The sequence below is a fragment of the Leucopleurus acutus genome (genome assembly GCF_964270905.1).
Source record: "Leucopleurus acutus genome assembly, chromosome: 16".
Taxonomy (NCBI): Eukaryota; Metazoa; Chordata; class Mammalia; order Artiodactyla; family Delphinidae; genus Leucopleurus; species Leucopleurus acutus.
In genome coordinates, this window is record NC_139158.1 from 50,646,336 (window position 1) to 50,662,431 (window position 16,096).

The window sequence follows — 16,096 nt, forward strand, 5'->3', positions numbered from 1 at the left end:
AAGTCCATTCACAGAGTGCTTCTTGACCCCGTAAAATTACTAGCACAAGGATGGAAAAAGTCTCCCCAATCTTTGAACAGGAAGATTATAGAAAACACAGGTTAGAAAGTAAAGGTGACTTTCACAATGCCGGATAAATTTTAAAATAGCCAGGAACATAATTTTTCCCACAATTCTTTTTAATAGTACAGGGGAATACAATTTTTGTCCTCGAACGAAAAAGCAGGATGGGGACGTAGTGCGCAAATTATCTAATTGGTGAAGGGCACAGAAACAGAGAACTTTTGAACTCCCCGTAGGCCCCCAGACGGCGGACTAAGGGCAAAAGCTGTTAATTGAGCGCCACCAGCTCGCACTGCGCATGACCGCTCTCCAACACGACCCACAGAAATGGTCGCTGTTGAGTCCTTTTCTCCAGGTTTTCCAGGCAGCCATAAAGGAAGGCGGGGAGTTGGCGATGAACAACGGAACCCGGCGCTCTGTGATTGGTCAAATGAAGGAGGCCCGAGAGCCGCCAAGAACGGTTGATCACTTTTTCGTTCAATAAGTGCCTCTCAGGTGCGCGCCAGAAGGAAGATACTGTGCCTTAACAAGTCCATTTGATCTGTTATTTAAGTTTTCCAGTTTCAATAACTTGCTGAGATTGACACTGAATAAGCTCCACCCCCTGTTCTTTCCGGTCTCAGCCACCGCGTTCTCGGCTGAGAACATCACGAAAACTCGGAGAAGAGGAATCCGAGTGGGACCGGCGCCAACCACAGAGCTGCGCGTGCTCCGTCTCCAAGCTCGGGGCGCGAGTTGCCAGGACTGGTGGCTGCGGCTGCGTGGTGCTCGGCTTCAGGGGCCTGCGGGCGGCGGCTGACGGGGCGGCGCAGCGGCGGGTGCGCAGGTGAGAGTGACGGGGTCGCAGGTGGAAAAGCCGGCACTCTACCCGGCCGAAGAGAGGGGTGGGGGGCTTGTGGGCGCCTCCTCCCCGCTCGGAAAGGTCACTGGTGTCACTGAAGGATATTTGGGGGCGGGGAATAGGAGGAGGCTGGTTCCTTAGAAAGCTGAATATCTACCTTTAAAACAGCTGTTGGCAGTGAATCCTTGCTGCAGGAAGGAATGTAGATGGCGAGGAGGTGTTCCAGTGGTGTAGGTAGAGTTCCAGGTATAGACCCTTCTTCCTCTCCCATCTGCGCGGCACCGTAAAGTAGAAGGAAAAGGTGTCCCAGTGAAAGCACCAGTTGCGCCTGCGCTGCCACCTGTGTCTGTCTGGGAGGTGAGAGCCACCCTCTGACGTGGAACTGGATGTCAGAACTCTGTACAGCGTGGTAGTACCAACTCTGAAAGCAGAAGCAGGATTCGGGGCTTTGAAATCTTTTTGAGAGGGAGAACTCCTGAAGTCATATACATCTTCCTCCCAAATTGGACCATCCACAAATCCTGTTGCTGTTTCAGAGGCTCTCTGTACCTGCAGTTTTTCCTTCATTAACGTCATCAGTTTATATTCGTATTTGTCACACTGTGCTGAGTTAGCAGATACAGCAGTGACCAAGACAGGCATGGTCCCTGATCACATGGAGCTTATATTCAGTGATGGAAGGGGAAACAATAAACAAGCACATTGATAAATGAACAAGATGTTTCCAGATTGTCCTAGATTGGGTTCCCTGGGGAGCAGACTCTAAGGAGATTTGTGGGCAGGACATTTATTAGGGAGGACTTTTTGGATCTTACTAAGGAAGAAAGGAAGCAGGATTGGGTGGATAGAAAAAGTTGAGCTGTAGTGTAGTCCCAAGGAGGGTCTCCACCAGTCTCACAGGAAATCCGGTGCTGGGTTGGGCCTTCATAGTTGGCCCAAGTTGGGTGAACCGCCAGGCCTTTGTACCACTGCAGTGACCAGTCATTGGATACCCATTGCCCTGGAAGGAGAGCATAACTTCAACTCTCTTCATCCAGTCAGTCCTGTCTCAGCACTACCAGGAGCTTTAGTCAAACAGGAATCTCCAGAAGTGCCTGTCTTTATATATGATTTGTATTGAAGATACTGTACGTACAGTAATAATAATCACTACCATGCCTTGAATACTTCTCACGTATTAGACACTGGACTAAGCAATAAATACATAGATATGTACTTAGGAATCCTCATTATATAGCCCCATGTTACAGACTATGAAATTGAGGCAGGAAAGAAGTAATTTGCCTAAGATCGTAACTTGTGCGGGAGGTTAGAATTTGATTTCCATCGTTACTCAGAGCTTCATCACACTAGGACTCTCATGTTTAATCACTGGCAACTTTAACTTCATTAACTGTTATCAGAGAAATAAATATGAAACTCTCACCCTGTCTTTGCTATTTTGCTCTGTCCTTGAGTTTTCCGGTTTCCTTCATGATTAGCTTTCCTGGCCCTCACTTTAGGAGCCTGAGTGTTATCTTTTCTATAACATCCTGGAATCTGATTACAGATCTACCCTACTGTAATCAAAATAGCCCCGAAGACGTCAGAACCTCTTTCTTGAGAATCTGGGGGTTGTATTCACATCTGGACTAACTGAAACTGCCTATAGTTTATGGACCCACTTGCCTTAGTCATTCCAGACCTCTCTTTCTACACTCAAGGTTGACACCAGTAATGTTTTTTTTTACCTTTTGAAATAATCAAAATAATAGCTAACAGTCACAGGGTCCAGTCTGAGTACCAGGTATTGTGATAACTGCACAACAGCCTTGTGATGGATGTCAATATTATTCTCATTTTATGGGTGATGGGACTGAGGCATTGTGAGGTTAAGTGACTCATCCAAGGTCACAGCCAGTTGCAAAGTGGTAAGGCAGAGATGGAAAGCCCAGGCAGTAGGATTCCACAACTCATCCCCTTAATCACTACACAACAATACATCCTTACTAAAATAATTTGCTGTGCTTTCCCTTCTGGAACTAGATCCTGGTGGGCTTTTTGTTCTGTACTAAGAAATGTAGGTTTCACCTTCTAGTCAAAAATGTCACTGAAGGCTTCTAAGCAAAGCAGAAACATGAATGTATTTGTTGTTTTCCCCAAGATGGCTGTGTTAAGAGGGTAGAGAATGGATTAGTGGGCAATAGACTCGAACAGTGGTTCTCAGACTTAAGCTTCAGAATTACCTAAAGAATTTGTTAAAACACAGATAGCTGGATCCCAACCTAGGGTTCTGATTCAGTAGGTCAGGAGCAGCCCAAGATTTTGCATTTCTGATAAATTCCCAGATGATGCTACTGCCTGTGGTGAGGGGACCACACTTTGAGAACCATTGGACTAGAAGCGAGGAGATCATGAGGTAATGAGGGTCTGGACTGTGGGGAGAAATTACATAAAAGAAATGTCATGTCAAATGGAGGATTGAGTGACTGACTTGATGAGGAATATAAGGAACAGGGCAGAGTCCACTATATCCAGATTTTCTAACTGAATGGCATGGTAGATAATGCCTTTTTTATTTTTATTTATTATTTTTTTTTGATAATGCCTTTTTTTAAGAAACAAAACAGGAAGCAGAGGAGGAACAGCAGTTTGGGAAGGAAAGAGGATTCGTCGTTATATGAGATGAGTTTAAACACTTGTGGGGAATAACAGTGGGATAAGTGGGTTTAAGCTGAAGATGTAGATGTGGGAGTCATTGGTGGATGTGTTAAAACAGAAGCTTTGGATGTGCATGAGGCCACCCAGGAAACGAACATGGGGGGAAGACGGCCCAGGACAGAGCTTTGAGAAGGGGGAGTAGGTGGATGGAAACCAAGGGGTCATTAAAGGAGACTGAGAAGGATCAGACTAGTCTCAGGTACGTAAAGAGTTTTAAGAACTCATCAGAAGTGGTGCAGAGAGATCACGGAGAAAGGGAGAGATGGGCGATCTTTATAGTCAGGGCAGTTTCCATGGAGAGTGGGGCAAAAGCAAATTACTTGGGTTTGAAGATGGAAGTGGGCAGTGGCTCTAGAAACATGCGTTATTTGAAAGGAATCAGAGTGTGTAGTACTGGAAGGAAGGCTGGTAAAGGGCAGCTACATTGGGGAATTTGTTTTTAGTTCTTTTCAATGGAGAAAAATGGTCAGGTTTTGCATAGGAGGAAGACCAATTCTAAGTGGGAGGTGGAAGGTAGAAGAGGGGGGTTAATGGAGGTGGAACCGTGAAGACAAAGCAGCACGTGGGACCGGCTGGAGCACAGATAACAGAAGTGCCAGGCCTTCCTCTGAGACACTGAGGAAGGAGGTGAAGATGGGAGCTGAGGTGGGCATGTGGGAGCAGGACGTGGAGGAGCTTCTACCCAGTAGCCACGGTTTCCTCTGGCCAGTAGGTTACCTGCAGAAACGAAGGTAGAGAGTAAAATAGAAGTCTCAGAAATGATGAAGACAGAAACCAGCCCATTTGGGATTCAGAGCTGACCAGGGGAACATAAAGTCATTGCTGCAGTACTAAGGACCCAATCAGCTGCACACTTAATCTGGAACAGTCTGCTGTCTGCATGGTACCCAGTCCCCTTCCTCCATCAATCTGGGCATCAAATGGCAGCCAGATGTAAAGACAGTGAAAGGGGATGGAAAGATTCTCAGACAACTCTGTAAACTTTATAACAACGCTCCAAACCTTTCTGATAAACCACAGCCTGCCAGTAAGACTGTCTCTTCCTCATTAGTCGCTAATCAGTCACTCACTTGTCACATCTTAGGCTGTTGACAGTTAGTAAAGCTCCCCTATAAAATTTGTGATGCTTTCAGTATATTATTTATTTATAAATACATTGAATTCACTGTAACAGTGGGGGATAACCGAGATCATGAAATGCTTACACATAACTTGACCTTCACCGTACTCTGTGCGTACTCCTGACCCGCTCCTGATGAGGCTGTGCTGTCAGCAGCCCAGCTACTGCCTGTAGGTCAAGGTAGGGGTAGGATTTTGCAGAATGGAAACTTTAGAACTCAGGTGTAGTCCATTCAGTTCATCGAGAATTGACAGTAACGTTTTTGGTACCTGTGTTTTTCCAAGACTGGAAAAGCTCAGCAAAGCTGTTATTTTAGGTGATGTAGTTAGAAAAGAAAAAGAAAAAAGAAAGCTATTGTTCTCTTTAGCACGCCAGTCAGTTGAATAGGCCTGAAGACAACATGCAGTCCTTTCTAATGTGTACACAAAAACTGCCAAAATGTGAACTGCTGTATTAACAATTGAGGATAAAAAGAACTATTTTCAGGGTTAGTCATTGGAACTCAGGAATGAAGAATTCACAGATCCTTAAAAACCAACATTGCCATGCTAAAAGAAAAGGCATTGTACAATTCCAATAAACTTCATCGAATATTGCAGTCACAAGAGCTGGGTTAATTAATTGTTCAACGTTCTGTTTAGCGTTCTCCATGTTTAAGTTACATTCAGTAGTTTTTTAAAAATTGTTAAACATTACTGTTTTTTCCCAAATACTTTAAGCAGAGCAGCAATGAAGACGTAAAGAATTTACCTTACACTGTGTCCAAAAGACCAGCAGGTGGCGTCCAGCAAGCCCAGTAGGCAAAATGAGAACCTTCCACAGAGTATTTCCTGCATCCAGGTTGTTGTAGGCCTAATCAGTAGCTAAGCGTGGTGGTTTTAATTGACCTGATGCTCCATAGAAAGAGTAATCTGATAGCCAGAGCCAGGTTGTTTAGGATTTCCTAGGGAGCTTAACTGCTTTTTTGCCCTTCTCTGCCCTTCACCTTACTGACCAGTTCTAGCACCAAGAAACCCTCCTTTGGCTTGGAATGTAACAAGTTTCAGTAAGCCTGTCAGAGGCCTTAATGGTAGAAATTGAAGAGCTGGTAATCTCTGTAATACAAATTGAGGGGAGGGAAAGTTGCTGTTCTAGACACATTAGTGCCTTAAATGTAAAGAGTATTTGTGGTCTGAAGCATATCTCTCAGTGTTTTCCTTTCTTGGCCTTTATATGCACTCAAAAAGATGACGATATTTTAATGAGGCAGAGATACAGCAAGCTTTTCTCCATTCTGTTCATTAATTTCTCTCTATTCATTCCATACTAAGAACTAAGCTAAAAAAACTGAACTAAAATTAGCCCCACTGATCTCAACCATTAGTAGATCATGGGTGTGTTTTTGGAGGAGATGGGCTTTTTTACCCTCTCATTTTGGACCAAGTGGCACAAGACTTGTTAACCTCCAGTGTACCTGACATGAGAAGAAAAACGTGCCAGGTGTAATGCACCAGGATACTTGCCTTCTTCAGTGACCCTCACAAGTGTGCACCATGCACCCAGAATGTTCTCGTCCGTCGTCATGCACCGGAAATTCTGATTGACTCTTATTGCCAAAGCTGGGATACTAATTCTTGACTTTTGAAAATTGCTGTTAAGAATACCAACCAAGACTTTTAGGACTCCAGAATCTAAGATGAGTGCCACAATTAGCTGACAGTAATTTTGGAATCAATCATTTAGAATTTCCTCATGTATAAAGTGGTCTCATAAAATTGCTATGAAAACAAAATGAGAAAAAATATGAAACCTTTTGAATAATGCAAAGTATACATTTTTGAAAGAAGAGTATAAGAAAGCATAATCTGTGTTGATGGCCTCTAAACATTTTCTAAACAAAAGGCATTTCAATGGATAAAGCCATAAACATCTACTTTCTGTTTTACTTAATGTAAAATTTACTAATCTCATTTCCTTTCTCTTGGTTTCCTCCATCAAAAGCGTTCCATACCTTCTGGTTTTGTTTATTTGGTTTTTTTTTAGGAGTGTGTTTAAATAAGATTCAGGAAAGATAAGGGCAGTGGCAGGTAGACTAAAGGAGGGTAAGGAGAGGAAAGAAGTCTTCCTGCTGTTATTTCTGTTGCTGCTTTACTCCAAGCAAACTTGAAAGGCTCAGTGAATGAACAGCAAGCACTAACTTATTTTAGAAACCATCCTCTTATTGCCCAACAAATCTGATCATGTTGAGCATATTCTTGAGAAATTTTTGTTTCAGACTCGGGAATCTCTCGAGTCCATAAAATAGTTCCATACCACCTGGAATAACTTGTTGCCAAATGTTTGGGGGGAAGGACCATTTTAAGATAAGCTGTATCTAGCTTCGTTTTTCATCCCCCAAGTTGGAGCTCCCTGTCTCCCTGCTGCCCAGCACCGAGAACCTTTGTAAAAGTCACGGTTTTAAAAACCTTCTCGTAAGTTCATTTGAAAAATGAGTTAGGGTTTCCCTGGTGGCGCAGTGGTTGAGAGTCCGCCTGCCGATGCAGGGGATACGGGTTCGTGCCCCGGTCTGGGAAGATCCCACATGCCGCGGAGCAGCTGGGCCGGTGAGCCATGGCCGCTGAGCCTGCGCGTCCAGAACATGTGCTCCGCAACGGGAGAGGCCACAACAGTGAGAGGCCCGCGTACCGCAAAAAAAAAAAAAAAGAAAAAAGAAAAATGAGTTAATTGTTAGGCATTCTATTAAGACTTTGTATCATCCTGAGAAGCAGCATGTAGCAGCTATGAGCATGGGCTCTGGAGAATTTACAAAAATACTTATTATTCTTAGCATATTTAGCAATAAAGCACTGAAAAAAATCTCAAATTTCTATCAATCAGCGATCTGTCAAATTAGGGTATTGCCATAAATCAAAAGCTATACAGCCACTGAAAATCATAATGAAGATTTGTATTCTTGCGGGAAGAAACGATTACAAAACAGCATGTATATTCTAATCACATTTTTGTGAAAACCAAAATGACTACAGATATTTTAGCTTTCTTTTTCTTACATCTGTATTTTCTAACTTAAAAAAGTAAGGCAATTTTATATTTTTTAGAAAACGACAGTAATGCTGATTTTCATTTTGGGAAAAAAAACCCACGAAAAGACTTTAGAAGAAAAAAATGGGTTAAATCAAAATTTTATCCCCAAAATATATGGACTGTATTTAAAAGCTCCACAAGAAGATATGAAGAAAATAAGGAATGCATCATTTCACTGACTAGTTTGTTGTCTTCTTCTTACAACTAACAATGAGCCTTATTTAGTGAAGTCTAACTTGTCTGGCCGTAGAATATGGGTTATTTAAGCAACAGAATACATGTAAAATGCTGGAAAGCTATTAAGCGAAATGAAGTAGGTGAAGGTTACTGTGCCATTTAAAAATAGTCCATTTTGCTTGGTGGAGATGGACTATCATGCAGATGGTGTGATACTCAGTGTTTTTATGTGGATTTAAATGTGAAGACTGTGAAAGTACTTTGTAAAGTAAAAAGCCCTGTATCCTGATCCTAATAATTTTCCAAGCCTCTCAAAGGACAACAGGATAATCATCAGAAAATAGTTACCTGCTCTCTCACCCCCATTAGCCAAATCAATGTGTGAGATATGGAGAATTTGAGGAAATGGGGGCATGTAGGTGTTGAGCAAATATTACAGCAATTAATCATTAAATCAGTCCACATCAGTTACTAACCAGGAAGTGCTGTTACTGGGCCTCAGTGGTAATTTGGCAAATACGAGTTTTCAGCCTAAATAGGTACTAATTCCCAGGTTTAACTAAACCTAAATCTACAAAAAGATGCATAGATCCTTAAGTTATTCTAGTGGAAAAGAATAGTAGTCTGGGGCTTCCCTGGTGGCTCAGTGGTTGAGAGTCCACCTGCCGATACAGGGTACACGGGTTCGTGCCCCGGTCCGGGAAGATCCCACATGCCGCGGAGCGGCTGGGCCCGTGAGCCATGGCCGCTGAGCCTGCGCGTCCGGAGCCTGTGCTCCGCAACAGGAGAGGCCACAACAGTGAGAGGCCCGCGTACCACAAAAAAAAAAAAAAAAAAAAAATAGTAGTTAAACACAACATAAATGAAATGGAGCGCCCTCCTTTGTCCTTAACACAGCGATGACCCAAAGATGTATTGAGTACAGGGAGCTAACTTGATCCTAATCTGAGGAAGGTTCTCAATACATCACATTTCATCCTGTGACCTACATGGAGAGAATAGTACCACACTTTCCAGACATTGCTGTTATAGCTTGTACTTTAATTTGTTCTGCATTTTAATTATTGAGTTATTTATGTCAACTTTATTATTATATCCTTTTATCCAAATGACTCTTTGCTGTAAGCTGTTTTCCTAAAAGTTTGCAACTCAGGAAAAAGCAACAAATAACAAGTGATGATATGTTAGTGATCATGAGAAGTAAACAGTGAAGAGCAGAGATGCCATCTATGAAAAGTACTGTGACTTGATAAGCTCGTGTTGAGAGGGACAGAGTTGGAGGTGTTAAAGTCACCTTAGGTACTGAGACTGGATGTGAAGGACAGTATCTTCTAAACCTTTAATTCAAGGTATTTTGTGGACAAAAATACCACCTATCAGTCAACACAAGCCGGTTGACTTTGGTGCACCCTCAGTCCCTCCTTCCATCTAGGAAGTAACCCTTACTGTAGTTCTTCCCTCATAACTTACTCCGAGTCACCCGGTGCCTCCCCCAGTGGTTTTATTGTTTCCTAAAATCTCAAATGTCCCAAAGGCTTTTGCACAGTGGGCTTTGCAGGGAAATGTAATCATGATACAGTTATTTGTGATTGACTTTTTCCAAAGGTAGAACATGAGCATGTCAATAAAAGGTGTGGTCTCTAAAGGCTGCAAGAAGTGTATAGGATGCCAAAGCACTTTAGAAAAGAAAAAGGCATAAAATACTTGGAGTTACAAAGTAGGCCATGTTTTTTCCATCTATTAACTTGTTTACGCTTAGCAACAAAGTCCTTATTAAATGTGAATTTGGACCTCAACGAGAAATGATTTCTAATGCTGGGAGTAATATATGTACATAGGCATAACTCTAGCCTTCTGTTTTTTCTAATATGTATATATGGAACACAGAGACAATTTAGGTATTTAGCTCACTAGTCCTGTATATTAATCTTGATTTAAAAGGGAAGGAATAAGTGAAAATTCTGTTCAGGCATTTTTCTAAAGGCATTCACACAAAATTACTGTAAGAAATTTTACGATACTGAAACTCATATACATGCAATTGAACCTAATTCTTAGTTTATCCTGTAGATGAAGAAGCAGTCCTTACTGTCCTGTGCCCAGAAAGGAACTTGGAGAGCAGGTCCATTCATAGCATCACAAGTCTATAAGCTAATCACTAAAGCCTAGTGAGTGCCCTTAAGTGAAAAAGTATAAGGAGTCCAGTTGTACGGACTCAAGTTCCCAAACCCAGCGGATCATCAGAAACAGACTTCCTGGGCTACACTCCGTGCTTTCCAAATCAAAGATAGAGCAGAAAGGCTGTTCTCAATACTACTGAGCTTTGAAACTCCAGGCAAGTTACTGGCCCCAATTTCTTCATGTAAACTGGATTGACAGTAACCCCTGCAGGGTATAGTTATTAGCGATAAGGGTAAACACTCTAAAATGCAGTGGTTCAGAACATAAATGTGGAAATGGCATTAATTCATAGAGTCCAAACCAAAAGTCTTTTGCTACAGTTGGAATCCATGCATGACTCAATCTCAGTTGAAGCATCATCACTCACATCCTGTCAGAATGCAGAATCTGAATTCTTACTGCATATTTAAGATTGCCATTTGATTCTTCTGTGAAAATTGTGACTAAATATATTTTTTTTAAAAATCTAACTTCATTATGGCTCAGAGAAAGTATACTTAATTATATAAAGAAAACCAAGGATCCCCATCCCCCAGGCCGTGGACCAGTACTGGTCCAGGCCTGTTAGGAACCGGACCGCACAGCAGGAGGTGAGCGGTGGCCAGCCAGCGAAGCTTCATCTGCCGCTCCCCACCGCTCGCACTACCTCCTGAACCATCTACCCCGCACCCCCAACCCCTGTCCGTGGAAAAATTGTCTTCCATGAAACCGGTCCCTGGTGCCAAAAAGGTTGGGGACCAATGAAGAAAACGATTTTTTTTTTTTTTTTTTTTTGAGGTACGCGGGCCTCTCACTGCTATGGCCTCTCCCGTTGCGGAGCACAGGCTCCGGACGCGCAGGCCCAGCGGCCATGGCTCACGGGCCCAGCCGCTCCGCGGCATGTGGGATCTTCCCGGACCGGGGCACGAACCCGTGGCCCCTGCAAAGGCAGGCGGACTCTCAACCACTGCGCCACCAGGGAAGCCCAGAAAACGATTTTGATGCATGAGTGTTTCCAAAGATTCCAGTGGCTTTCCGAGCAGGTAATATTGCTCCTTTACAGTTTCTGGCTAAACGTTTAGTATTACTCTGTAAGCTTACCAAGCCTGATTTCCTGCCATCCCTTTAAGTCTACAACGTCTCTTTTTGTTAATTAACATTGCAATGTATTGTAACTAAAAACTTTTAACAGGCAGCTTATATTAGAGTGCAATATTCTGCTTGTGGTGGTATATATAGATGTAATTTGAGGGATTTTTGTTTTGTTTTGTTTCTTTTAACTGTTGGCCTTTTCTTAGGTGCACTAATGCTGAAGCACTATGAGCTTTCAGAAATTCTGGAGAGACTACAAAGTTCTGATTGTTATGGTACCTCTAGTTGGGCTCATACATTTGGGGTGGCACAGGATCAAAAGCAGCCCTGTCTTCCAAATTCCTAATAAGGATGACCTTCCTGAGCCAGGCAGTGTGGCAGTCACAAGTCCTGAGAAGAACCACCTCCCAGGGAAATAGTAGACTTGAGAGCTTCAGGTGAGTTTGATTTAATGTGGTCAACCAAATGGCATGTTCCAACAATGGGAAACATAATCTTTAAGAAAGTATAGGGCTCTGGCAATAAAAGCCTAAGTTGGTGAGTTAACCTGTTGTTTTTATTATGAACCACTGGCAAAATATTATCCTACAGTTGCTTCTAGAAAAGTTGGTTCCACAGAAAGCTTTGACACTTGCCTGAAAGGACAGTCAGTCCATTACTTGTCCTGCCCTTTTCACTAGCAGTGTCACCAGGATCATAATTGTATCCAAAGGAGCAGTTTTTCCCCTGCCATAAATCCATGTCACACTTACAGATCTGTAACTTGCAAAAGGTTCTTTTCTTTACTATTGTTCTCTGATTTTTCCAAGATAAATAAAACCAATTGTATTTATTCCTTAATATCTACAGTCAGCCCTCCGTCCCCATAGGTTCCAAATCCACAGATTCAGTGAACCACGGACCAAAAATATTTTTAAAAATAATTCCAGAAAGTTCCAAAAAGCAACTACTTACATAGCATTTCCATTGTATTAGGTATTATAAGTAATTTAGAGATGATTTAAAGTATCTGGGAGGATATGCCTATGTTATATGCAAATAGCTCCCCATTTTATATAAGGGACTTGAGCATCTGCAGATTTTGGTATCTGAGTGGGGGGGGGGGGTCCTGTAACGAATGCCCCATGGCTACCAAAGAATGACTAATATTTTAGCTTCAAAGTAATTTGTTACTTTTCAGAGTCACTGAAATAAGAGCATATAGTAATATAATTCAGGTCTATAGACCCCTATCAATAATTCCCAAATCCAGAAAGTTCTAAAATCTAAAAGGTTTTGTCATAACTCCTTAGCTAGTTGATCTTAACTGACATGAGGCAATTTAATCTTTATTCCACTTAATATGAATATTTAGTTTCACTGCAGAAATATTGTATTTGATCATGAGTGTTATACTGTATTATGATTATATTGATTCTGGGTGTTAAACACCATATTATTTTGATTATGGGTGTTATACACTATATTGTATTTCTAAAATCCAAGAAATAATGAATTATGAAACTCATTTGGCCCCAGATGGAGAACCGTAACCCTACAATTGTGGAACATTTTCATTTTAATATACCATTTTGACCTTCAGGTGAGTAATAATGTCCTAGCGGTTGAAGTACGTCAAAAGAATGTGCTGTATCTGTCCGTTATTTTAAAAAATTTTTACTTTTATTATGGAAAGTTGCAAACAAACCCCAAATAGAGAGGAATAGTATATTCAACTCTGTAGTATCCATCCCCCAACTTTAACAATTATCAACATTTTACCAATCTCTTTTTATCTATCCCCTCCCTTTTTTTTTTATTGCTGGAATACTTTTAAGCAAGTGTCAGGTTTTGGTGTGTATCTTATCGGTGAGGATAAACACATACAACCACAAGTATATTATCACATTGAAAAAGTTAATGGTAACTCTTACTATTTAACTTTAAGTTCTAGCACAAAAGCATTCATACACAGTACATGAGGGTGAGCCACTAAACTATTTACAAAATAGGCAGTGGGCTGGATATGGTCCATGGGCTATAATTTGCCAACCACTATGATGGTGTAGTCCATTACTTCATTAGGTGTTGCAAAATTATGCTGCTGAAATGCTATTGTTTCTTCTCCGTTTAGTAGCTGGACCAACTTTGCCTCAACTATTCAGTTACCCCTCAAAATGCATTTATACAGGAAAAGCAAGATATATGGTTTATTTCCCTTTATCAGTTTTTATAATAAATTTGAATTATCTCAGTCTATTACTGTCAGTATTCTTTTTAATGCTTAAATTGTCCCATCTTAGATTCCCTCCAAGTTGACTCCTGTGTCGTCTTTTTTTTTCTTTTCCTGTGCCCTTTGATATGATCCAAGTGATCTTTAATAACATTATTACTTTTTGGCAGAAAAATGTCCCCAGCTCATCTAGTTTATTTCTTGCCTCAGACCTAGAATCAGCCACTTCTCCAAAGAGCCCTGATTCCTTTTAGGAAAATATTTTACGTGTTTATATTTCTTTAAATCATATTTTATAGCTCTGAATTTAGAATATAGTCATGTAGGTTTTAGTATTATTTAATTGTTATCCATCACTGCAAAAAGCCCATCTGCCAGGCCAGTGCATCCAGGAATAGTCAGGGCCATTCATGTGATGGTAACTTTTGGAATAATGGGTCACATTGTTAGGAAGAAAGAAATAGCTGAACTGACACTTCCAAACCTATGCTATAAGCCAGCCCTGTGTTTTGTTTCTTTTTTTTTTCCAATTGTACCTTATTTTGTCTAGATCTAGACATAGGACCAGAAGTCAGCAAGTTTTGACATCCTAAAAATGATTTGGGAGTCACCAACACTCTCTTCCTTTCTCATTTTATAGAGATATTAGCCAAAAGATGTGGTTACTGGTCTCACTACCACAAGACTGTTAGAGGTGCCAATTTGGCATTCTGCTTTTGAAAAGTCGCATGTCACTATTATGTATTGAAAAGTAACTAGAGAAATCACTTTATTAATCACAGTCTCTGTTATGATTTGTGGTTTGTGTGTGTGTGTGTTGTAACGTGCAAATTTATGTATGGAAGTCACTTCACTAAGCTTTCATTTAAATGTATTTCACAGATTTTGCCAAATCTAAAATAACCTTTGAAATAATATTTAAGTACCTTTGTTGTTCCTTGCATAAGATGAACAGAAACTTTTTTTCCTCCTCGTGCTATAAAAAGAGATGACTATAGCTTTATCATTGCAGGGAGAAAGCTGGCCATCATTGCTTTCACTTTATTTGGGCCCAGTTGCCATGGTTACAGCCCTTTAACTAAATTGGGAGGAGTGGTAACCAAAAGAACACTTTGCATAGCATTCCCTTGTTCTCTTCACATCTTCTTTGCACATCTTCAAATCACCTTTTTGGTCTGTATCATATTGTACCATAGACAGCTCTGGGTAGTACTGTAGTCTGAGTAGTTCAATTAGTTTTATTTGTGCTAAACACTGTCCAATGGTTAGCATATTCCTGAAAATAACTAATAATTGGCTGAACCTTTACCTTCAAAGCACCAAGCCTCAACAGATAAGGTCTATGACCTGAGATTTTTATCCTTTCCACATATTATTATAGTATCAGCATTTTATGCCTCAAGCACGCTTCTTCCAACCTCGTTAAGGAAACTAGTACAAGCGCTAGCACACTTGGTAAATGATAGCATTTTATATTATTTACCCTCTTTGAGATCACATTGCAAATCAGATCCTATTTTGCTCCTTGTCATCCAGCACATTCCCTGGCTTTTGTATTTATTGTCATTAGCCAAAATTTGGGGGACGGTTAGATATAGGACATCGAAACTGAAAATCATTGATTGATCGGGTAAAACTACAGGAAACTGCTCTGAATTTAGCCAAATATTTAAAATTAAAACATGGTTTATTCTTTGGTAAATGTGTTGTGTAGATTTGTCTAGCTGGATGTCGACTGAACATTAGAGAGTGTCTGTATTAGGAATCCCAACAGTTATCTCATTTTCATAATTATTTATAAGCAGGATTTGATATAAATGCACTTGTATTCACACCTAAGGTTTCCAAGCAAATGAAACCTAGAGAAGAAACAACACCAGATCTTGATGTAAGAGAATAAAAACATTTGGGACCCAGAGACCAAACTCTATGCGTTTCACATGGCATTTGTCTTCTAGAAGCATATATCATACTTGAATAACTGTACTGTAAGCTTTCTAGCTGTGTTACTGTGCATTCCAAAATTATTAAAATATCAATACTTTTTCATGCAGGGATTCATTGAAGAATAAAGAAATGAATGTTCAGTCTAAGTTGATTTACATTTCTCATTTTGGGGGGTTTGTGCCAGTGGATAGTTCCTTTTTCTAAAGAAGGAGCAGAGCATTAAAAGTAATAACTAAACTACAATCTATTAAATGTTTTGGAATTATTTCTCTAAAATGTTTTATTTTTATTTCTTATAGAAAGAAGCAGCTTTGAGTCTGAGCTTGAGTTTGAAAGAAGAAATGAAAAATAGCAAATGGATCAGAAAGAACTGGCTTCTTGTAGCTGGGATTTTCTTCACAGGCATCCATCTCGGAACATATTTTATACAGAGAGCTGCAAAACAATCTGTAAAGTCTCAGCCTGAACTCAAACAAAAGAGTTTGAATAATGAACTAAAATAAATATTTGGAATTACTAATATGTCATTACACCATTACGTGCCGATTAGTATCGTAAGCATGGAGCTAAGTATTTAATTTTATAGCCACAACGCTGTATATTCGGACTTTCATTCCTGAAGGATAATCTTGTTAAATGTTGAAACCCACCACAATACAATAAATAGAAAACTCTGGTTAACTAAATAAAAGCTGTCTTCACAAATTACCACCTGAAGTAA

At 40.5% G+C, this 16,096-nt stretch overlaps 1 protein-coding gene across 2 annotated transcripts; it reads left to right on the forward strand.

Annotated features, from left to right (window-relative positions):
* Positions 1-134: 134 nt before the first annotated feature.
* LOC309973279 (uncharacterized protein) lies at positions 135-16,089 on the forward strand. 2 transcript variants are annotated; one of them, XM_082857411.1, is made up of 2 exons: positions 135-889; positions 15,675-16,089. In XM_082857411.1, exon 2 carries the CDS (start codon positions 15,717-15,719, stop codon positions 15,876-15,878), a length of 162 nt encoding a protein of 53 aa, XP_082713537.1. In that variant the 5' UTR covers positions 135-889; positions 15,675-15,716; the 3' UTR covers positions 15,879-16,089. The 2 variants fall into 2 exon arrangements, with proteins under 2 accessions (XP_082713537.1, XP_082713536.1); XM_082857410.1 differs by lacking the exon at positions 135-889 and adding an exon at positions 11,539-11,653 and having other exon boundaries at positions 15,675-16,085.
* The last annotated feature ends 7 nt before the right edge of the window (positions 16,090-16,096 follow it).

Bases quoted from the DNA above. Each gene is read 5' to 3' on its own strand.
- LOC309973279 (XM_082857411.1), top strand. From the start codon at position 15,717: ATGAAAAATAGCAAATGGATCAGAAAGAACTGGCTTCTTGTAGCTGGG.